Below are 25,366 nucleotides of genomic sequence, written 5' to 3'. Positions count from 1 at the left end.
CTTAATTTGTAAATTTGTAGTGAAATGGATTATTGGGCTAATAAAGCAGTCCATATATCTTCTTGTACTTGTTTATGCGCCCATTGGGCTCACTTGATTGCCGACTAAGAAAAGAGGAGAGAGAGAGTACGTATATTATTATTATTATCATTTATCAGTAAAAGAATAGTTTGGAGGAGCAAAATTGGTAAATAGATCGAGAGAGAGAGAGAGATGGTGTTGTCACGGCGATTCGCACAAGTGTCGAGTGACGAAGAAGAGGAGGAAGTAGCGGCAACAAGGTCCAAGGGAGGGAAGCCGAGGAGCCCTGAGGAGGGGAAGCGGAGGAAGCGTAAGACGGTGAAGCTCTACGAAGATTTCGAAGACGACAAGGAAACGGAGGAAGAAGAAGAAGAAGAGGAAGAGGAGAAGCCCGATGACGCCAGCCCGGTTGGTGAATCGGTTAAGGTTACCGGTAAAGGCAAAGGGAGAAGAACCCATTTCTTGCAATTCGACTACGACGGCAACAAATACAATCTGGTCAGCTTTTGCTTTTCGAGTTTAAATTTAGGGATTAGCTGTGTTCATGAACTCTTTAGGTTTGGAACTTTGGTTCTGTTTAGTCTCCGTGCTTGCTTGAGACCATTTGTTTGTTTCCACTCTGTCTGACAGGAGGATCCGGTGCTGTTGGTCCCAGAAGACAAAAGCCAAAAGCCATATGTTGCCATTATCAAGGATATTACTCAAACAAAAGATGGAAGCATGATGATTCTGGGACAGTGGTTTTATCGCCCTGAAGAAGCCGAGAAAAAGGGAGGTGGCAACTGGCTATCTAGTGATACACGAGAACTTTTCTACAGTTTCCATCGTGATGAGGTCCCAGCTGAGTCCGTTATGCACAGATGCGTTGTCTACTTTGTCCCCGCCCATAAGCAGCTTCCTAAACGCAAAGTTAACCCTGGTTTTGTCGTCCGCAAGGTCTATGATACTGTCGAAAAGAAGCTCTGGAAGCTGACCGATAAGGATTACGAGGATACTAAACAACATGAAATTGACCTCCTTGTTGACAAGTCTATGTCGCGATTGGGTGATCTTCCTGACCTTGAACCTGAGGTACTGCATGCTGATCTTGAGTCTCTCTTGAAGGCTAAGAGATCTTCCCGCAAAGTTAACATACCTCCTCCTGTTGATGTTAGAAAGGAGGAAGATGCCTTTCTTAAACCTGAGACCCCTGGAAGCGCTATTTCCTCCGAGTATCATTCCATCTTACAGAAGTTTAACTCACTAACAGGTGATGCTCATCGTGACAAGTGTTTGGCAAAGCTTCTGGAAGCAGTCCAGAACATTTGCTACACCGCTGCCGATGAAGCAAAGGTGGCTTCAGATCTTGAACAGGGTGAGAAAGATGCAAAGACTGAAAATGGAGCTCTCGAGAATCCATTAAAGGTCTTAACTCTTAACTAGACGTTTCTAACTTTTTGATCTTTCATCAAGAGTTACTGGAATAACCCTTTTGTTTGACAGGATGAGAGCTTTCTCTGGCCAGATGCTGCTGTTCCTCCGGTGTGTGCTCTTGAGCTGGCTTTACATGTTTCTCTTGCATCGGATTACCACAAATACAATCAAAGGATGAGGGCACTGGTTTTCAATCTCAAGGTTCCACATTCATTACTTGTTTTCCTTATTTTTTTGCTCTTGGTTCTCCGACCAATACAATACATACGTGATTGTCTTATTCATAACAATTGGTCTATGAATTTAGAGAGACTGTGTAGGTCCTCAGTTTGCCGTAGACATCACTTTAGCATTTATTCTAAGTGTTTAACGGTAAATTTCATTTTGTTTTATCTGCAGAACACTGCACTGCTGGCTAGACGACTGCTCAATGGCGAGTTAGAACCAGCAAAGATTTTGAGCATGTCACCCACTGAGTTAAAGGTTAGGGACTTGTTATGTTACATATTTGCACACAGATACCCTCCCTGTTTTCGTTCAGTCTCCATTACTTAAATCTTATTCTGTGTCATAATACGCAATGACTAGTGAGTACATCTTACATGTTAAAACGAATAAATATTTGGTATTTATGGGATTCAGGAGGGTCTAACTGCTGAGGAAACAGAGAAGAATGAGCCTGATGATGCGGAAAAAATGCAGGTTTTTCTCATTTCTGACTAGCTTGTTGGGTTTCAGTTGGGGGAATGTCTTTGACCATATCATGTGTTGGGTTTGGATGTAGATGACTGATGCAAGATGCTCAAGATGCAGTCAAATTAAAGTTGGCCTGAGGGATATCATCCAAGCTGGGCATGGAGATCGCTATCAGGTTCTTATGCTTTTCCATATTACCTCCGTACCTATTCTGGGATATATACATCATGATCTTCTTCTCTTACTGTGCATATCCATTAATATTAATAATCACATTCTGATTTCTGTTTTATGGATCTAGCTGGAGTGTATTGCCTGTGGCCATTCCTGGTATGCATCAAGGGATGAGGTATCAACTCTGACTATAGACTCTGAAAAACCTGCACAAGGCACAGAGAGTGAGGACGTTGAGAAGAATTTGACCAGTCCTCGTGAAGCTGAGAAGAAAGCGAAAGAAGACGAATCCTTGAAGACGACTAATGACTCAAATGTTAACAACAATCCTGAGACCACCAAGAAACCAGAGTAAAAATATATGTTTAAAGGTTGGAAACTTTCAACCGTATGTTTAAGGTTTCGGATATGGAATGGAACAGGGTTTCAATTTAACATCTTTGCTATATCAATTGTCAATAGATTTGTCTGGTGCACCATCTCCTTATTATTGTTGACTTCTTGTCTCTCTCTTTCCTCATAAGCTTCACATCTTGTGCTCTAAGCCAGCTTTTCTATACGAGTACGACCGTCCACATAACCTTCTTCTCTTCTCGGCTCATAAAAGATTTGACCAAAAAAAATCCTATAATTTTACGGTTACTTGTGGGTGGTTTCCCTAATTCTTTGTTGTTATTAGGTTTTATTTATTTTAAATTAAATATATACATACATATAATAATTAGTTTAGAGAAATATAATATGATAGAATCGTAGAACTAACTATTTTTGCAAAATAAAAAATAAAAATTACAATCATTGAAAGATAAAAAGACAACCGTTAGCTAGTAACAAACAGTTTTTCTTTGCCTCTCTCTGCTTTTAGAGAGAAGGTTTCTCTCTTTCCTTGTTCTTTCATCAATATCTTTTACAAGAAAAAGTTATGAATTTTGTTTTCTAACGCCAGTTTTTTTCCGGCTTAGAATCCCGTTAGTTGGGCTTTCGGTTCCTGAGAAACGGTAGCTATCCTAGCACCAGTTTCGCCGGCTTTTGACTCTGGAAAGCGGTGGCTCCCATAGCACTGTCTTCGCCGGCTTGGTTTTCCGGTGATACACCTTCCTTTCGGTGTTATCGTTGGTTTCCTCCGGTTTAATCCAGTTTTTTTTTTTGTTTTTAATGTCTCTCACCTAGATCTTAGCTTTTCTGTTTTTGGAGAATCCTATTGGTAGCGACAATAACCATATAGTAAAGGAAATTATGGATCAAGAAATTTGTCAACAAATTCGTTGATGAAAAGATTTTTGAAAATAAAATAAAAACAGAAAAATAAAAGTTGAAGAGGTTGAGCCCGTACATGTAAAAAGTGTTTTAGTATATAAGACACAAAATATGTTGAATATCACGATTAATTTTTTCAGTTATCCAATAAATTTTTAATTGTTCGACGGTTATACAATGCAATTACCTAAACTAGATTTTTTAACCGCGCTACGCGCGGATAAGATATTATATGTATTTCTCAATTCTAAAAAATAATGTATAATATTGTATTATATTATTTAAAGAATAGAAAATAAGACTACATAACATAAATATATTTTTTATATTTTCTTTGTGGAAATCATTATGTTGTTTGATTGTTGTACTTAATTCACATATTTGCATAGATATTTGTGATAGATGAATAACTATATTTTTATTATCAGTAAATAATATATATTTATTATATAATATAAGAAAAATGAAATTATTTACTTTTTAATAAACTTGTCTCATGTTGGGGACTCGGTTATAGACATATCATATTCGAATGAAACATTTTTACACTTATCAATGTTCTTAACAATCAATAAACAAATCTGAATTAAAACAATATCTCATACGATCTCTTTGTGGAATAACTGCTTTGAAGAAATTGAATTTATGCATCAAAAATGACTGGAAATGGATATGCATATGGGTTATCTAAGTCAGCTTTACAAAAAACTATTTATAGTTCATATATCATTTATGTCCATCCTATTTTTTTGTCCATCATTTCTTAAACATCTTGAAATAAGTAATGCTAATTAATAATAAACTTTTTGCTCACAAAATAAAAATCAAATTTGTTTAATTATCGCTTAATTTGTCTAAGTGATATATGTATTTCTCAATTCTAAAAAAATAATGTATAATATTGTATTACATTATTTAAAAAATATAAAATATGACTACATAACATAAATATATTTTTTAAATTTTCTTTGTGGAAATCATTATGTTGTTTGATTGTTGTACTTGATTCACATATTTGCATAGATATTTGTGATAGATGAATAACTATATTTTTATTATCAGTAAATAATATATATTGATTATATAATATAAGAAAAATAAAATTATTTACTTTTTAAACAAACTTGTCTCATGTTGGAGACTCGGTTATAGACATATCATATACGAAGGAGACATTTTTACAGTTATCAATCTTCTTAACATTGAAAAAACAAATCTACATATCAAAACAATATCTCATACGATCTATTTGTGGAATAACTACTCTGAAGAAATTGAATTTAGGCATCAAAAAGGACTGAAAATGGATGTGCAGATATGTTATCTAAGTCTGCTTCACAAAGTACTATTCATAGTTCATATATCATTAATGTCCATCCTATTTTTTTGTCCACCATTTCTTAAACATCTTGAAATAACTGATGCTAATTAATAATAAACTTTTGCTGAAAAAAAATCAAATTTGTCTAATTATCGCTTAAATATTTTATTAATATGGTCAAAGAAGCTTTTAAGTGATATCATAGTTTAGTGATATCACAGAATTGATATATATATATATATATATATATATATCATAAAAATTACCATCAAATCAGTTTTACTTATTTATTATTTTGTTTTAACGAAAATACACTTTTTAAATAATTTAATTTAAAATAAAATTATATATTAATTTGCTGTATTTTAACAATTTCATTGATTTAATTAATTTGCTTTGGTGGATAACTTAAAAAGTTTTCATATGAATCGGGGAAAGCAAGTTTATGTTGTTATATTATATTTATTTTGTGTATATAGAATCTATATATAATGCTAGTGTAATAAAGAAAGAACATTATTTTTTTGTAACTTCAAAAAATACATTATTACAATTTAAAATGAATCAAAATTGAATAAAATGGTAATTAAATATTTGTAAATCTAATTGTTTAGTTGGATTCTCATGAAAAAAAAATCGATTGGTTAAACAAATGTTTCAAAATTTGTTGTGGTATTGTTTTGTCTATAAATTATAAAATTTATTGAATTAATATATTTAATTATTGCATCCTTAAATAATATTTTATTAAGACATTAGAAAAATATGTTTTGAGTTGTTTTGTGAAATTGTACAAAAATCTATGCTTTTTCATATTTGTAACTTCAAAAAGATACATTATGATAATTTGAAATTAATCAAAATTGAATAAAATGGTAATTAAATATTTGTAAATCTAATTATTATTTTTATCTTGTTTAGTTGGATTCTCATGAAAAAAAATCGATAGGTTAAACAAATGTTTCAAAATTTGTTGTGTTATTGTTTTGTCTATAAATTACAAAATTTATTGAATTAATATATTTAATTATTGCACCCTTAAATAATATTTTATTAAGACATTAGAGAAGTATGTTATGAGTTGTTTTGTCAAAATTTTACAAAAATCTATGTTTTTTCATATTTGTCACGAAAATTTATATGTTAAACTTACTTTTACAAAATTCTTAACTTTGTCACGAAAACAAAAATCTATGTTTTTTCATATTTGTCAACGTTCTCACACTTTCTAAGAATATATTAGCTTAGTCACTTACTTATTTTTTTTTACAAAACAAAGTATCGGAGTCTTGAAAGTTGAATTCATATTATTGTAAATGTACATAAGAATTTGTGATTATATACTTAGTGGTTCTTGTATATGTGTCCAAGAAAGTTTCAATGGCTTAGTGGTAACTGTTGTGATTATATACTTAGTGGTTCTTGTATATGTGTCCAAGAAAGTTTCAATGGCTTAGTGGTAACTGTCCTATATATATATATATATCATACTAACCCGGGTTCGATTCTCACCTTCGCATTGTTTTTTTATTTTTTACGAAAAATAAATGAGATGACATGGCAATTTCGGATTCTCTGATTGGTTGATTTTTCTATCCTATGTGGACACTCTCTCCATGGCTTATATCCCCCTTTTAGTATAGTATAGATTCATCTAATTATCTGCAAAATTTCGTCACTTTCTTAGCACAAATATTATATTCTAAACACCTAACGTAATCATGCATTAATATGTCTTCTCTTATCTGGTTGTAGCTTTATTAAAGAAATATGAGTTTCCTTTTAGTGTAGTTATCAAAAACATATTCCAAGAAGACAGTAAATCAACTACACTGACAAATACTCCCTCCGTTTCATTATAAGTGTCACTTAGACATTTTTACACATATTAAGAAAATAACTGAAATATATTTGTATTTTCATTAATTACATTTAATTGACCAATAGTATTTAAAATAAATAAATTTATTTATTAAATCAATGCATCAATACTATTAAAAGAGAAGGAGTCTAAAAAAATCTACCTATAAAAGTTGTTTGGACCCTTTCATTTAATTCATTATTTTTGGTCTTACCTTAAATTTATACTAACAATATGTTACCATATATTTCTCTAACAATAATTTAGTCAATTCTTTTATTTATTTAAATCTCACTCCTAAATCCTAATCATTACTATTACTATATTTATCATTTTGATTTTTAATCGTAAAAGCATTGAAACTAATGTTTTATATTATTACTTTTATCATATAATATATGATTTAAAGCAAGATAAATTACAAGACATATATGTGTACATTCTAACTTCCTCTTTCGTTTATAATAAAGTAATCATATCATATATAAACTTTCCCACTAAAATCTCATATCATATACTAAACTTTCAACTGTCTATAGTTTGATAATATTTTCATATTTAAAAATGATTTTTTCTGAATATTCATGTTACCTTCACAAAAATGAAGAAATTAATTGGTTCTATTAAAGCTAACCTGACTTCACGATATCAGTATTGATTATTCAAGATTTTGAAAATTATTTGTTTAGATATTATACTTTTATATACTTTTCACTTAAAATGAATCAATACTATTAAAAAAGAAAGAGTTTTAAAAAATCTAATATAAAAAAGTTGTTGGAGTTATGTATAACTATTTATTATTTTTCTGATAATACATTAATCATTCTAAACATACAATATTTTAAATATTTTTAACAGATCTTAATATTATTTCTTATGCTACCTTTACTCAGAAAAATATTTCATCAACCATGTTTTTGTACAATAACGTTAAAAATCTATATCAAAAGGTTGTTGGACATGATATGGACGTAATGGGTCCACATCTGTTCGGGTATTTAAGATCCTAAAAGAATTTGAAATATATGAAAAATCTGAAAAATATCTGAAACACGAAAAGTATTTGAAACTCCAAACAAATACCAAAAAAATTCAAATACCTAAAAATTTAAAATCTTATTCAAAATCTGACACGATAACTGAAAAATACCTAAATTTTATCCAAATACCCAATTTTTTTTTAATTTGAAAAATTTACCTGAAATCAAAACTCTAAACGTAAACCAACAACTTAAAAACAATATCCATAATACCGAAAACATATTCGGAATATCCAAATATACCTAATAAACACATATTTATGATCGGGTCTAGGGTAGGACCCGGACTCAAACAAAGACCTGCGGGTCAAAAAAATCCAATAGGTTATCTTTTATGGACCTGAACTAAACCTATAATATTGGGTTGGTTCGGTTTGTTTTTTTGATCCGGATATAATTCTCATGTCGAAAAGAAACTTACGTAAAAGTGTACATATAAAATCTCAAATAAACTAATTTGTAAATTATATAGCTGTTTAAAATTATGTTTTTCGTTATAATAAAACTTTGTATTATAATATAATCCAACAACCCCGCGCTTTCCAAGTGCGGGTCAAAATCTAGTTTTACTATTAATATTCAGCTAAAAGTAAGTAAAAATTGCATTGGAAATCTAAAACGACATTTTTTATGTAACAAGAAAAAACCCTTAAAGTGACACTCTTTAAGAAACAGAGGGAGTAGTATTTTGGTTTTAAAAAATATCATTCAATCATTTAAAAATGTTCAATTTTTTTCTAAAATCAATCACCCGAACGTTGTAGAAATGAAGTTTGGCCAATTTCATATCAACAATTCAAATTATGCCCGTCCAGACAAAATTAGGCCAATTTCAATAGCAAACAACACACTGTTCTTCTTTCATCTGTATCAGAAACCATAGAGTAACCAAGATAGAATCTAAGTGCTTAAAGAAGACAACAGTTTCTAGTTGTTTACTAACACGAATGGGATCATACAAAGCTTGAATAGTGATTTTACCCCCTCTACTTAGGACTTGAAGTCTGAAGAATTTTTGCAATGGTTATGAGGACGTTGTTATAAGGAATCTATGTCTAAGCAAAACAATGCTCAATTTGCAGCACCAGTCTCAACTCTAAAGCTCTGAGTATATGTTGATGGTGAAACGCATGGATGAGCTGAAAGAGGAGTGCATGTTCTTTGATTTGAAACCCGCTAATGTCGATTCTGAAAAGGAGGAGAAACTTCAGGCTACAAGTGCTTGAGCAAGAATTGACTGAGACTGAGACCAAGAAGGTAAAACAACCATAATATAACTAAATCCGAGTTAAAGCATAAGAGAGACAGAACTCACCTTTCTGTTAATCCGAAAGCAAGATCCAGCATATCATTCTCTTCATCTGTTGGCTCTTTCAGGTTTGTTGTAGTATTCAGTGTCGTAATTTTCAATCACAGTTTGGTGAAAACACACTTGATGATCAATTTATTGCAAGAAAAAGACTGTTAGCTTTACCAACGATCACATGGCACGTCGAACACGCTAGAGAACCTTCACACGCCCCTGAACATTTAGATTAAAAAAAATCTGAGACGTTAGTTACTGTCATCAGACAAAAAAAAAAAATCAAATGGAAGAAAATAGTGCCTTCGAGAGTGCTATATTGTTTCTATGAGCAGCTTCAATCGATTGATTCGATGCAGTTGGATCGGATTGGGGTGGGATCCATAGCCGCGCTTAGGAAACTTAGATCGGTTTCTTAGCAAAGATGTTTTTTTTTTATCTTCCCAAGAGTCGGCGCGAAAATGTATAACCTAAAATGTACACTAAGTATTTGATAGTGATCGGGAGTTTGATCTAGGGAAGACAAATGATGTAGGCAACAATATCTTTAGAACACAACGACGTAAACAATTTCCAGTAGGTAAAAATGGACTTTATTGATGAATAAAATCGAATACAATGAGTTGAACTAGATCGAATGATACAAATGAGATTGGTAAAGAAAGGATCTAAGATTGGGAAGAAAACAAGGTCGATGTATGTATGTGGCTCTCTCTAGGGTTTTTAATGTCCCCTTCTTCATGTCTGTTCTCCTTCATTTATAGTGAGTCGACCTCGTGATCTTCGTAACTGCTCTGCGATCTTCGTGTCTGCTCCGCAATTTTCGTGACTGCTCCGCGATCTCCGGGACCTTGAAGTCTTTTTTTTCGAGTTCGATTGCTTGCTATGGACTTCAGTTCCTTACGGTTCATATCTTTGATCGCGGCCCATTAATGTACTGACCGAAACTGGATCCAACAAATACCACTGCCTTATTTAAAATATTTTAAATTATTATAACAACTAAATTGTCAACCAATCCAAACTGAGAGTTATAAGATCATGAGTTATTTTCGGGTTCAGCAACCAATAGCATTCTGATATTTAATATACAATATCTTTTTAAAAAAAAAAAAATATACTGTTAAGTTATATTATGTTTTTAAAATAAAACAGTAAAAACAAACAATATATTGTCAAGTTGACATTCAACTTAAGTTTTTTTTTCTTAATTCATTAAAAAAAATCAAAATACAGCTTGAATCACACATGAATATTATCAACCGATACAAGGGCCTGGAAAATCACAATAACATCTTCCAGTTTCATTGCCTCCGACACAGTAACCCGTTGCAGCTGATCCAAATTTAACCATACACATAACTTCACAGTTTCCTATATCCTTGCATGAGCCATAATCCACTTCACATCCCATATTTTCTTCAACTATATAAAACAAAATCGTTTTCTTTTGAATTAAGATAACAAACTATTTTAAGAGTTAGGAGATATAATAGACTAAACACAACATATTTGATATTCTGCAAATAATTAAATATAAAACTAAGTTTTAATATAGTTACATGAACATCTTTGAATGTTGCATGAGAAAGTAGAAAGGTAGCATATACCATAACCAAGTATACTTTTTGAATAAATTTTAAAATAAATGTTTACCTAAAGAAAACATCATCAGATAGATGATGGCAACAACAAGTGAAGAAGTTGATTTAGCCTTACTTGCTTCTCTTTTTTATCAAAAAACTTTAGTTATTTGTGTATTTATTATTGATAGGCTTGAAAACTTGGGAGACTGTTGAAATATATTTATAGTATAATGAGGTAACCAAACATTGAAAATTATTACGTATACACAATATCTTCCTAAACTTAGAAAGATATTATGCTTGTTGATGAAGATTTTTCTAAACTTGCATATAACTCAAATTCAGAAGGATATCTTACACATTAGGGAATATCTTTTAAATACCTGTTTAAAAATTGTTTTAAAATAGAATTGGAAGAAAAAAGATTTGAATCTTATCGAGCAAATGATTTTGAAAAAAAAAAGTCAAAAAAAAGTTTTTTCTAAACAAAAACTTTTAGGTAAATATATATCTGAACGGTTAGACCAGCCACTTAAACACAAAGCATAATACTAAAACGAGAAAATAAAACAAAGAAACATATGATTGAAAATATATTCAATATGTTTTTCTTTTTACAATTTTATCCGCAATATAAAAAATCCACCAGTCAAACCATCAAATTTTAGTAAAATTTTAATATAACCATGTATCTGACTGTGTATAACTTTAACAAGACACTAGAGCTTAACCCGTGCCATGCACGGGTTTTGTTTTTACTTTTTATAGACAAATATTTATTTTGTGTAAGTGATAATCTATATTTTTTAAATTTATCGTGCGCAAGTTTTGTTTTTAATTTTTATAAATATATGTTTATTTTGTGTAAGTGATAATCTATATTTTTAAAATTTATCCCTATAAATTTTTTTTTTAATATGACATTTCTAAAAATAATAATTTTCTAATTTATATTGAGTATTATACATTGTTTTGTAATTCGTTAAATGTATCACCGATATTTTTAAAATATGACCTGTATACCAGCACAAATATATTTTTTATTTTTTATGGATCAAAATTTTATAATAAAATTATTTTATATGCTATTTCAAAACTGGTGTTATATACTTTATACTATTTAACATTTATCAGATTGAATATACACTGGCTTATTATTTATAATAGAGTATATATAAAATAATAAAAGACATGATTTTAGCCACAACATTTTTGGCTTTAGTTTTTAGAATATTTGCTTATTGTGATTGCTTTGAAACCTACGAATAATGAAAGTAAAGATTTTATTCTCTTGATGCCGAAATCTTTGTTAGTTATAATTATTTAAGAAAATAATGTAATAATTGAAAAAGATAAGTATTATTTAATAGTAGGTTTATTTAATTTTCAGTAGCATTAAGTTGTAAGTATTTTGCAAGTTTGAGGATAAGTACTCTAAATATATATTTCTTTTTTAATAATATAAATGATCTTACGTCGTTTGATTTAAGTTTTCAGTAACAAAGTTACAAAACAGTTGTCCGAATCTTCGACCTGCTGAATTATCAACCACAACGCATTACCAACTGTACGCTACTTGATAATTTGACATAAACCTAAATACAAATTGATTTTAAGGTAAATGAACATCATCATGTGAGATCATGCGTTTCCACGACTGAAACTTTCGTCATTTGCTTTTATCTGATGCTGCTTTTGTAGCTTAATCTTATTGTCAACATCTTTGGAGGACTATCGTTGGCTTACATACCAATAGCTAACGTTGCTCAGGTTTTTTTTTTGTTCATTCAAATCTCATCAACAATATATAATTATTAACAAATTAAATAGACAAAAAAATCACTACTCGAAAACTGAAATCAATAGAATTCAGCAATATATATATATAGAAGTTCTATTACGTCACGTTGAATGTAATATTTTGGTAAGTTAGAGAAACATATGTTAAATTTTTTATTTTTAGTTATTATTTTCTTATGTTTTTCGAATAATGTTTTCAAAAAATTGACATAGTTTATTTTTAGGTGAAATATGGTTTATAATTTTATATTTATTCCAGTTTTGATTTTATTAATTATTAGAAGAAAAATAGATTGGTAGCTACACAAATAATATGCCACCACATCACTAAACATCTAGACTAAACTAATGTATTAAAATTACATGCGCTATATGAATCATATGACAACATATGGTAACTAATATGTATTATGTTATTAACACCATACATATAGTTTTGTATTAGAAAATTGTGCCGGATTTAGAAGTGTATTGGACTTGTAACAAGACAATTTACGATGATGTTTAAAATATTTTAACATGTTATTTGATGTATAAAATTTAATTTTGAATATTGGTCTATGTGTGTTCATTTTGTTTTTGGTCATTTGAATATGTGTTATGATCTTTTTTTCAAATAAATGCTTATTGCGTTATGCCAAGTTCCAAAACCTTTCATTTTTATGGTGTTAAACATATATTAGTTAATGGATATTGTCATGTGATTCATATAGTTCATATAGTTTTCAATATATTATTTTTGTTCAAATGTGTGACATGTGGTGGTGTATTGTTCGTTTGACTAGCAATCATTGTTTTTAATCATACTAGGGTTGGCCCGCCCTACGGACGGGATCTCATATTTAATTTTTGATGTTTTCAAATATATATTTATAAAATTAATTTTTTATATTTTTAAATATATATTTTTAATTGTACTAATGGTATTATTTTACTGTTTAACGGTATACAATAATTTGTATATGAAGCTAAGGTCAGTCCGCGCTATGCGCGAAATATGATTTATGTGTGATGTACAAAACTATAGAATTGTATCTTATTTTTGAGTGTGTTCTATAAGATTTTGCAATAGAAACGTATTATAATATTTAAAATTTTAAAAATTTTGGTGTGTAGAGATTATTTGTTAGTTTATTCTTTAGTTTATTCTTAAGATTTTAATAATCTTGTTAAATTTAGCCTCTTTTTTTTGAAAATTTGATCTGAAAATAATATTCTAATTGTTTAACTTAACAGATTAACAATTCTGAATTATATAAATAATTTTTGTGTACAATTCAAGTATAACTTTGTCTTATTATTACATATTTTGAAACAATCATTTATATAATTATCATCAATACTTTTAATATTTATAATAACTCTTGCATATTTATTTGTATTCTATGTTTACTAAATTGTATATTAAGCTATGCGGCTGTTCTTCTTTCTATATGTAATAATATTTGAGAAGTTTAAATATTATTATGATAATTAGTTAACAGCTTTCCTTATAATATCAAGCCGTTTGACTTCTGTTGATTATGATCTCAGTCGTTTAATATCCAAAGCAAGTTAATTTGTTTATAGAATCATAGAGTTTATAGCTAACAATCTGAAGTTGCATTTCTTATAAAAACAATAGAAACACTGATGCTATTAGGTAAGCAAAACAGAACAACTAAAAAACGTAGAAACCGGCTATTTATATTTTATATATCAAACGTTAATAGTTTCTTTTGATTACTAAATTTACGGCTCTATAATTTTGGTTTGATAGAGTACCATTATTTTATCAAGTTGGCCAAAGAAACTAAATTTTAGCTAAATTATTGCGTAGGAAAAGGTTAAAAAGATTGTTTTGATCAAATTGCAACAGAATTATACAAAATTAAATTCCTAAACATGGTTTTTGAATGAAATTTATTTTTAACTGGTTATTTTTAAACTAAACCAGACTATTTTATAATAAAGAATGAATTGAATAAAAAATACCAAAATGACAAATATGTTGTCGGTCTTCAACTCAATTCATGAGAACACATTACAAACCAAATAAAATCAAATACCAAAGATTTTTTTAAGAGAACCACAATCTAAAGTTTGCTTTAAATCATATAAACTGGGCCATCAATCTGTAAATTGAAAAACAATACTTTATCTCAAAGACCTGACTCTTCTGTTTTCTTATCTTATACAATAAAGTTGGCTTGTCTCTCTCTGCTTAGAGAGCCACATCATCAAAGAGCATGGGGCAAATGAGGACACGTGTCACTCTAAAAATTCTTTGACGAAACCATCATTTTCGTTTTGAAATCTCTTATGAAAACTACTATGGGCTTCGCGTTGTTTTGTCCAGGCCCAATATTTTTGTTTCTGAGCTGAATCAAGTTCAGCGTAGAAAAGTTACGCCGTCCCTTTCATCCCGTAAAGCCGTCTCCGATTCACCTTCTGTAACGCCTTCCATTTCCATTTATTTGCTCCTTTAATCTGACCATTAACATTTCATCCTCTTCATTCGTAACAGGCGGAGATCTCCTATAAATTTGCAGGCTTACATGGATGAAGACCGGCATATCTTTCTCAACACGATTCTTCTCCTGCGAAAATGAGCAACAAGAAGAACAACTTGATTTCACCGCAGGTATAATCCTATCGATCGTATCTCTTAGTGGTACCACTCATGATTCCTTTATTTTCATATAGATTTATTTTGAAAAATCTTATACAATAAAGTTGGCTTGTCTCTCTCTGCTTAGAGAGCCACATCATCAAAGAGCATGGGGCAAATGAGGACACGTGTCACTCTAAAAATTCTTTGACGAAACCATCATTTTCGTTTTGAAATCTCTTATGAAAACTACTATGGGCTTCGCGTTGTTTTGTCCAGGCCCAATATTTTTGTTTCTGAGCTGAATCAAGTTCAGCGTAGAAAAGTTACGCCGTCCCTTTCATCCCGTAAAGCCGTCTCCGATTCACCTTCTGTAACGCCTTCCATTTCCATTTATTTGCTCCTTTAATCTGACCATTAACATTTCATCCTCTTCATTCGTAACAGGCGGAGATCTCCTATAAATTTGCAGGCTTACATGGATGAAGACCGGCATATCTTTCTCAACACGATTCTTCTCCTGCGAAAATGAGCAACAAGAAGAACAACTTGATTTCACCGCAGGTATAATCCTATCGATCGTATCTCTTAGTGGTACCACTCATGATTCCTTTATTTTCATATAGATTTATTTTGAAAAATGTTAATCTTTTAGTGGTTTGCTTCGTAACTCTTAACGGGGAGAATCTACCAGTTCTTCTGAATGCTCTTAAGGTCTATTTTACTTAGACGAAGCAAAGATTTTGAGTTTACTTTGTAGATTTGTTTTACCTATTGATTTGACTATAATGATTCATAGCAATGGACTTTACTTATTATCTCTGCATCTGTTCTTTGAATGTTACTTTTACTTTTGAAAGTTTTTGTAACTTTAAGTAGAGGTTTGTGCTTTGGCTGATTCGATGTCACTAAAATTATTAAGAACAACGGTCTTTGATTTGAGGATTGTCACTGCAACTCGAGATTGTTATTATGTCTGTTTGTGCTTATTTTGTCTCTTTGTGCTGAACAAGATGTACTCTTGGGCTGTCCTTGAGAACTTGAGTCTCACTGTCAGGAAGCAAGGTAAAATGTTTGACCCAACAGATTAAAAAGGAGCCAACAAAGGAATCCAAAACACAAAGCCGATCACTTAGACAGAAGACTGTAAGAGTTTCTGCAAATTCTTTAGTCCACTTCAAGTTCCTGAGAACAGACAATTACTTTACATATAACCCACCCGGTGGTGTGAATATGAAACGATGATGAAATTCATGGAAGACATTTGGAAAAAGAAAATGAGTTTTTTGCAATCCAATCTGTCCATTGCATAGAGAAGACTAGAGGCCCAGGACTCAGCTAGGAACCTGGATGCATCTGAGAAGGCTAGCATGCTGCTGATTTATCTGGAAGTGGTGACTACAGGACCCATATGATGTATTCAGACAAAGAGCTTAGGTGTTGATACTTCCCTAAACAGTGTAGCTATAGTCAGCTACATGAAGCTAGAGGTTCTTTATCATTACAGTGAACTCTTTTGTTATGTCTTTCTCTCTGTAACTATGTGGCTCATGTACTGCAGTTCGTTTTTGTGGGGTTGTTTCAAGCTGATTGTCTATTCTCACACCTCAGGCGGTGAAGGTGTTTCTCTACATCATTCTTTTACCATCTGTACATATGTTCTAGCTCTTCTTCTATCAAGTATCCTTATTCTTTACTCTGTTTTTTCAATGTTTTTGGTTTTTCAGGTTCCGACCGTATGGGAAACGATAGACATGTGGAAGAAGAACCACAATCCATTCAGAATAGCTTGCGGATGGTTTCTTGCAAATTCATGCTTCCTCTGTTTTGGTCTTCTTTGATATTAGCTTGATTATCTGTACAATTATGGTAGCACACGTGAGGGAGCCAGAAAAGCTCTGGCTGCTTGAATACGTTTTAGAAACCTTGGCACCAAGAGCAAGCGACTGGTCTTTGATAGTGTAATGTTTAAAAACTGAAACAATCTTGAGGGGAGCCACATGAACTGCTGCGGCCACCTCAATCCACCAAACCGAGCATCTGTACAATGGAAGGTCAAGATTTTGAAGAATATGATGCGGCTTGATGTTTACATGTTTTCTTAAAGACAGCTGGACTTTTTTTATTGTATTTTCTTAAATCGTGTGTTTGATGCTACACAAAAACAACCAGTTATGTACACAGTGATTTAAGATTATAGGCAAATCAAGGTTAAAGTTTAAATCCTTTTTCTGTATCAGTTCTTAAAAATACCATACCAACTTAATCTATCTGCTTTGTCTAATTGTCATGTCCATTTATTTATTTCATATCATCTATAATCTTTACTTTGTGTTTTGTTTGTCAATCTTCACTTTGTATATGCTAATTTATATATTTTAATAAATGGTTGCTCTATAGTAAACAATAACGTATCATCATATTTATATATGACTTGAATTATTAGTATTATAATTTATCAGCTACTATATGACTTATTTTTCTATAATTTTTAATGCTTTTGATTGATCACCGGTTTGGTTTGATTACACAAATAGCCGAATCATCAATTCATACAAAAACCACGTTCCCCTTTTTTTTTTTAATTCGGCAAAGATTTGATCAAAATAATCTCACCTAACTATTTTCTGCGGAACAATATAGCTTAAAATTTGATCTTCTTTTGTTAAGACCAAGATTGGGCAAATATAGTTAGATCATTAAATATATTTTATCACTAACTAAACAAAAAGGAACCGATTTTTTATGTTGGTTTGTAATAATTCAATTATTTTAAAACTAATAAAAATAAAAATCAGTTGTAAATAATTGTTTTCATAAAAACTTGAATGACCAAGATAAAGACTATTTTGCTCATATCTAAAATTTAATTGACATTTTATTCATGTAGCTTGCTTTCTTAAATCTAATTTCCAGTTATCAAAATGCAAAAATATGAATACAAATAATTTTAGTTAGTTTATCATGAATAAATAAATAGCAGATTTTCATTTATCTATCATTATATATTTGTATAACCGATTCATTGTATATTTAAGATATGTTTGAATACCAAATCAAACAAACAAAATATAATTTAAAATATAAAAAATCCCGGGCGTAGCCCGGGCCATTCTCTAGTTCATAAATAAGCAAAGCTTCTGTGTTTCAAAAAATAAAAATAATAATAAGCACAGCTTCTTCTCTGGATAAGAAAATTTATAGCTGCTACTTACACCTCCACTGGCCTCTCACCTTGTTGACCTTCCAAAGTTTGCTTTTTCCATATTTCCGTTCATGGAAAATAAGAATGATGTTATTGTTTAGTTCAATCTCAAATCATTAAAAATATTTTAGTACGACCAGCTGTTGGTTAACTTTTTTTTGCATTATTTATTTTCAATTCTTTTGACACTCATATACGCCAGCTTAAATGTAAAATACAAATTCCAACTCTTGCTAAAAGTCAAAGCATCATTCACGTATGCTATGAGCCTATGAGAGATTCCGAGCACATATCTACCACACCATTGGTTTCAGACAACGCAGTTTTTTAATTTTCTTGGTGTTTTTTTATATTGTGTTTATCATTTCAGTCCATAGTTATTTGTTTTTTTTTTTAATTCACAATATGTTTTATGGACAACATTTAGATTCTAACTATGATGTTGGACTATAGATTTTTGGCATGTATTAACATGTTTGGGATCCATTAGTTGGTGATGCAGTTTTTGGTCAAACATTAAGGAGTTTTTCTGTATCCCTTCATTCTCCATACCACTCATAGTCTGCTGGTAAAGAACAGGACATCAGAACCGCTTAGAACCAATGGTGATCACTTGCCCCATAAGGTGCTCGTAGTTCTTGTCAAGGGCTGAGCTAGTTTTGGCTGTCTCAAGCTCCTGCTCGTAGTCAAGAGCAATGCAAAAAAGCTTCACCTTTATGTCTCTGCCATTTTCACGCTTTGTTGCTGTGGTTAAAGAGTAACCATGCTTAGTTAAGATTTTCATCAATGCATCGGTAGATGGTTATGTCGTGGAACTCCAAAGGTCGACGGAAAAAATAATCCAACAAACAACACGTTCTCCAGAGAGGCGCATCTCTGTCTGTAAAAAACAGAGCACGTGATCTGTCAACTCTTAAACCATCTCGTGCTCCACTTCTTCGATGCTGGATGGGTGTAGCTTCCAATCCGTCGTCTTGTTTCTAGACCATTACCTCCACTACTCTCTACTAATGGTTTTATTGATGAAACACCATGTCTGATGGATGCATATTTATAGTCGAAGATTTACTCAATCGAAGTAATGGGAGATGAACTGAATGAGAGATCGTGAGAAGAGTGGACAGATGTTTTTTATGAGGGCGGAAACGGTTCGATACAGATTGATTATGTAACGTTTCCAAGTTTTAGTCGCCAGTGAGATGAAGAGATGAGGAACTTCGACGGCGATTAGGATTATTTGTCTTGGCGGAGTTTACAAAGGTAGGGGTGGGCGTTCGGGTACCCGTTCGGGTTCGGATCGGGTATTTCGTATGTAGAACCCGTTCGGGTATTTCTATACTTCGGGTCGGATTCGGGTATTTTTAGTTCGGATTCGGTTATTTCGGATCGGGTTCGGATATTTAGATTTTGAAAAAAAAAATTAAAATTTTCATTTCTCAAGTTTCTTGTATTTAAAATTTTTTTATTTTTAATAGATTGAATGTTTAATAGATTTGGACATAAAATTTTAAAACTAAAAATGCATTAATTTAGTTATTTTTTTTTAAATCTTGGATGTAATTTTATGTTATTTGAAATAAAAACTTGACATGCATTTTTAAGTGAGTAGCAAATCATTTTTTCCGTAATTGTATGTATATCATATGAACTTAAAGTATGTGTAGTAAAAAAAAATGTGTAGTATCAATATAAATATTTTATATAAAATGAGAGATGTAAACTAGAAATATAAGGTTAATTATACATATGTTCGGTTATCTTCGGATATCCATTCGGGTTCGGGTATTATCCATACGGGTTCGGGTATCCAATCTCTCCTTATTTAATACCCGTTCGGGTATTTTGTTACTTCGGTTCGGATTTCGGTTCGGGTTTTTCGGATCGGGTTTCGGGTGCCACTTCGGATATCGGGTAAAATATCCACCCCTATACAAAGGTATAAACACTTGACTTTACATATGGGTTTCAAAGATCTGAAGACAGGCCCAGTCGAAATAATACTTAGCGCAAATGTCAAGCCCAGTTAAAAAATTAAGTGCGTTTAAGTTATAAAAAGTTGACACGTGTCACGCGCTGGATGATCTACTTAATGACGTGTCCTCTTGAGAGGAGAGAAACATATCTTTATATATATAGATCTCATTTTCAATTCCTTCTCTTACATAAGAAAAGTGTAGTTTAAAGAAAAAAAAATACAGCACAATTTTGAAAATAAAGTATATTTGCAGTGTAGTTTCCCAAATTTCCCCAAAAAGGAATCCATATAGGCCTTTTACTATTGAAACTATTCAAGCAGTCCAATCTGTTTTTTGTCCCGAATGAAACTGGGCTTGACCCATTAAACTCGCCTTACATGTGTATGTGTCCTGACGGCCCATTATAATAGATGCCACCTGGTTGGTTATATTATAAGTTTCTAATTCTAAATGCCAATAAATTATTTTTGTCTTCTACCTATTTGGACCAAAAAGTTGAAAGGTTGGTCAAAAGTGGGTGTTCCAATTACGATGCAGCCCATTATAGTTAGGAGCAACTATTAGCATATATTTAAATATCTCCTTCAATTTTAAATCTACGTACCACCCATATAAATCACACATTATTTAATACTCCTTCTGAAAATAAATAATTAAAATATCTTTTTAATTTGAAGTGGAGGAAACACATAGTCTAAAGATTTTAATTAGGGATAGGAATCCACATGAACTTCCCGAGAAACAAGTAATGGTACTTTATTATAGTTTGGTTAGTTTAATGAAAGTTTTCCTCAAATCTCTCACCGATTAATAATATCAAATGACGAAACCATCCTTTAATGTATTTTAGCGACAGTATCTGACAAAGGGGCAAGATTGTCTTACGTCACTCACTTCATTGAAGAGGAAAAATAAACCTGTGTTTGATAAATGAAGTGAAAAAAGAAGCCGACAGCAACTAAAGCTAAAAGCAAAAGTACACATAGAGAGATAGAGACTGAAAGTGATTTTTGCACACCAAAGAGTGCTACGAAGAGGGAGAGAAAAAGAAACAAAATGATGCCTTGAGGGAGAAAACAAATCGATTGCTTTTCTTTTTGTTTACATTACAAAGAACATGATCTATCCATCCTATTGCCCTCACTATTTTGCGATCTCTCCTTGTCTTTCTTCTTCTTCTTCTTCTTCTCTTCTTCTCCATGTCTACGAGTGAAACTATGAAGAAATGTTCAAGATTCACACACTCTCTTTCTCACTCTAACTCAGGCATGCTTTGTTTCTTAGATCCCTTTTTTATTATTCTCCCTCTATCTGTTAAGTTCACCTCTTTTTGCTTCTTCTGCTAGATGCTAGTTTTGGTACTATCTGATTCTTTTGTTTTGGTGTTCTTCTTTGACCGCTATTTTGGTAGTTTTCTGATTTAGTTATGTTCATTTTCATACTATAATTGGATTTTTTTCCATACTCTATCTGAGATCTACAATGAGGTATAGAAAGATTTTTGCATGTTTACTTTGTATTTTGGAGCTTAAGTCATTTCATTCTTTGGACACTGACTAATGTTCTAGTATGTGATGATGCTCTTGGCAACGACTTCACCTATTATTATTAGTTGTTTGGTAAAATGTTTGAGATTGAATTTAGCTTTCCTTCATCCATGCCAGCATGTCTCTCTGTTACATTCTTGAGTAAGGAGGACTAAACTTATGCCTTGTTTATTTTTGTTTTTTCAGATGTTTTGATGAGGTGATTGTAATGGAAATGAAATTTGGTAAAGGAATTGAAATGGAACAAAGCCCCAACAGTGTTCTTACTGAATCAGAGAAGAGGAGTACAAGGCTGAAGCCGCCTCGCAGGGATGAGATACTGAGAGTCAAAGAAGGCTTCACCGAGATAAGCTTCAGGCGCTACCGCAGCACATCCTGTAAGAACTTTTCTTCCAAGCCGGATAATAAAACCGAGCAAAGGCGAGGTTCTGTCTATCAAAGCTCCAATAAGTTTTTTAAAGAGCTTAGAGATCCTCAGGGACGTAAAGACTCGGATGCAAAACTCGAGCTGTCTCGTACTAGCGACGCTTCTTTCTCCTTTAGAGTTGTTGATTCTTCAAGAAAGGGGAGTACAGAGAAAAGACCAGACACAAAGAAGGTTTCAGATGGACAGAAGTCATCAGCTGAGCCTTACACCTCTGGCAACTTCATTGACATTTGTTTGAAATCAGGTATTAAAGATAGAGGAGTGGTGTTGGATTCAGAAGAGGATGCTGACCATGAAACTAGATTGCCTAAGCCACATTCCTCTTCATTAGAAGCCGGTTGCAATAAGGAAAGCTCAAGGGTTAGGAAAATGTTTGATCCATTTGTTAAGTCAAAGTCTCTGAGAAGTCCTCTTGGCTATTTAGGAGAAGCAGACAAGCACAATGAGCGTTGCAAATCTATGTTGAGTGACTACTCAAACATTCATAAAAGTCTTCCTCCAGTTGTCAATAAGGATTACACTTCGGTGCTGACATCATCCCCGGTTCATCTACATTGCCGTCTAAAGGTAGAAAGCAAACATGGGTTGCCTGTTTTTCAGTTTGTGTCTGATTCTCCAGAGGATGTTTACACCGCAAAGACGTGGAGATCAGAGAAGGGTTCTAGTTGGGTGTATACATTCTCATCTGCTGGGATCAGAAAGAGGAGCAGTGCTAGCGTGAGGGGTTTGAACGATGTTAGCAAAGAGCCTTTGCTTGTGGCTCAGATGCAAGTTTCATGTAACATGTGCTCAGAAGTAAGAAAAAAGGGACAAGATCCAGAGACTTTGATGGTTAACGAGTTTGTTTTGTATGATATTGCACAAGCGAGACGGAGTGTAACTGTCTCCACAAAGGAAGATCAATCACTACTACCTCTTTCTAAACCAGATTCAGATTCAAGAAGCAGCACATTGTCCAGGGATGGTTGTGATACAATGAAGCACAGATCTCAGCCAAAACGTACTTCTCAAAGCTGTGATCTCGAGGCTTCGAATGGAACAAGCCCATGGTCAGCTGCAGATTTGCATCCTGACCTTGAGATTGCCGCTATAATTATCCAAGAGACCATTGAGAAGAGAGAGAGCTTAAAGTACAGAAGAGGTGACAAAAGGTTGATGGAGAAAACGAATCTTCTTGGTCTTTCTCCCATAGAAGAGGAGAAAAAGGAGTTGTTTGGTTCTGAAAAGTTGAAAGTTGTAATCCCAAGGGGCAACCATGGGCTACCAAATGCCGAAAACTCCGGTCCTTCGCCTTTGATTCAGAGATGGAGGTCAGGAGGTGGTTGTGACTGTGGTGGTTGGGACATGGCTTGTCCTCTTATGGTTTTGGGAAATCCTCTTATCTCATGTTCTCATGATCAGCCTCTTGTTGAATATCAGCATCCTTTGCAACTATTTGTCCAGGTAACATTTGGATCTTGGACTTGTATGAGTAACTGTTGACCCTATAATTATGAATTTTTGTTTACTAAGGTTCTTAAAAAATGTTTTAAGCCCTCCCAAAAAATGTTTTTAACACATCGTCACACTTCTTACCTGTATAGGGTGCTAAAGAGCATATACCAGCGTTGTACATGTCGTTTGCTGAGGAGGGGCAATACGATGTTCACTTCCATGCGCAGTTATCAACTTTGCAGGCATTCTCCACCTGTGTTGCCATATTACATAACACCGAAGTCTCCGATAGTTACAGAAATGGCGAGAATGTACAGCAGTTGTCACACTGCAGCTCGCTGAAAATGTTGATTGATGAGGATGTTCAGTGTTTAGTTGAAGCAGTAACAGAGGAAGGAGAAAAGAATGTTCCTAATCCTGTGAAAGAAGCTGTGATCGCTCTTCAGTCCTACATGCCAAACCCTCCTTTCTCGCCAATCTCTCGAGTGTAGTCTGTGATGCTGTCCAGGATTGGCAGTAAGAAGATAAGAGAATAGATTGGTCTCCAGCTTCCTGACAAAGTGCAGCCATGAAGCGGTTCCCCAAACAAGCTAGAACTTGAAGATGGGATGTTCTATGGTCTCCGGTCTGAGAAATGTGTCACGTTATTTATTCATTCTTCCGAGTAGGATCTTTGCAAAAGAAAAAAAAAAGCTACATTGTTCATACTATAAAGTAGCAAATGGGAGTTGCCCAATTTGGTTAGAGTTTCTTATAAGCTTAGATTGGTACATCTTTCAGAAAAAAGTTTTGTAACTTGTAGTGAATAATGAGATCATCTTCCTCTTTTCTCTCTCCGGTCAAAAAAAGTACTTTGAACAAATGAATTTTCATCAAATCAATAGTTAGATAGCCCAAAAATGGTAATGCTTAAAGTATTACAATCTTTGTCCTATAATGGGTTAGGGTTATCTCCATCTTTTGTTTTGTGCCAGCGAGCTGAGAGATCTTCTAGAGAGAGTATACTCTTGTAAAATTCATATGAAGCAAAGAATATAGCTCCTTGGGACATGTACATCACCAGTCTGGGGATCAAACCTCTGCATAATACAACAATAAGAGAAGATTATACTGGTAAAACTGAAGAAGCATGGATGGTACAAGCACCAGGGCATGGGGGAGATAAGATTAGTAAAAAATGAGCAAACCTGTATAGCCCTCGTGGCCTTCTCGTTTCCGTATTGATTGAAGAGCTTGATACACACTAGGATGTTGGGTCTTAGATCCAGGAATCTGCAGCCACAGGATAAGTTTAAATGTTGGCGACAACTGTTCCTTGAAAAGTTTGGAGAGAGAAACAAACCTGAGTTTGTAATCTTGTTTTCACTACATCAACGGGGTTGTGAAAAAGGCAGCAGCAGATCCCGCTAGTCCTCCACAGACGAGCTGTCAGGAGATGATCATCCCAAGTTACCATATTTAAAGATAGCTGAAAATAGAGAATCTTAGTACAAACCGTTTGCAATGTTGGGGTTGAGCCGCTTGACCACAAGGACCAATGGATGGTAATACCATTCGCTTCATGTTTTCATAAACATAGAACTGCATTTCCAGTAACTTTGGCATCAGAACTGTATTCAAGCACTGCTACTAGTTAGAGAGAAAACAGGAACACATAACAGTAAGAGAACCTTAATGATCGAGTGAGGGATATTTCTACAAAGCACGCACTC

General features: G+C 32.8%; 2 protein-coding genes and 1 long non-coding RNA gene across 4 annotated transcripts; 2 read left to right on the top strand and 1 right to left on the bottom strand.

Moving 5' to 3' along the window:
* Positions 1–107: 107 nt before the first annotated feature.
* LOC125605325 lies at positions 108–2,783 on the top strand. 2 transcript variants are annotated; one of them, XM_048775193.1, is made up of 8 exons: positions 108–519; positions 652–1,092; positions 1,180–1,425; positions 1,504–1,635; positions 1,834–1,917; positions 2,077–2,136; positions 2,219–2,305; positions 2,432–2,783. In XM_048775193.1, exons 1-8 carry the CDS (start codon positions 214–216, stop codon positions 2,657–2,659), a joined length of 1,584 nt encoding a protein of 527 aa, XP_048631150.1. In that variant the 5' UTR covers positions 108–213; the 3' UTR covers positions 2,660–2,783. The 2 variants fall into 2 exon arrangements, with proteins under 2 accessions (XP_048631150.1, XP_048631149.1); XM_048775192.1 differs by having other exon boundaries at positions 652–1,425.
* An 18,359-nt stretch (positions 2,784–21,142) lies between these two features.
* LOC125605329 lies at positions 21,143–24,482 on the top strand. The gene is made up of 3 exons (XM_048775198.1): positions 21,143–21,512; positions 21,980–23,663; positions 23,804–24,482. The coding sequence occupies exons 2-3, from the start codon at positions 22,002–22,004 to the stop codon at positions 24,143–24,145; spliced, it is 2,004 nt and encodes a 667-aa protein (XP_048631155.1). The 5' UTR covers positions 21,143–21,512; positions 21,980–22,001; the 3' UTR covers positions 24,146–24,482.
* Positions 24,483–24,495: 13 nt separating this feature from the next.
* Positions 24,496–25,157, bottom strand: LOC125605330. The gene is made up of 3 exons (XR_007336815.1): positions 24,997–25,157; positions 24,842–24,926; positions 24,496–24,733 (listed from the first exon to the last, which is right to left on the bottom strand). It is a non-coding gene; the product is annotated as an uncharacterized LOC125605330 (long non-coding RNA).
* Positions 25,158–25,366: the final 209 nt, after the last annotated feature.

Source organism: Brassica napus, unplaced genomic scaffold (assembly GCF_020379485.1).
Source record: "Brassica napus cultivar Da-Ae unplaced genomic scaffold, Da-Ae ScsIHWf_74;HRSCAF=135, whole genome shotgun sequence".
NCBI classification, from domain to species: domain Eukaryota; kingdom Viridiplantae; phylum Streptophyta; class Magnoliopsida; order Brassicales; family Brassicaceae; genus Brassica; species Brassica napus.
This window is presented reverse-complemented; position numbering and strand designations above follow the sequence as displayed.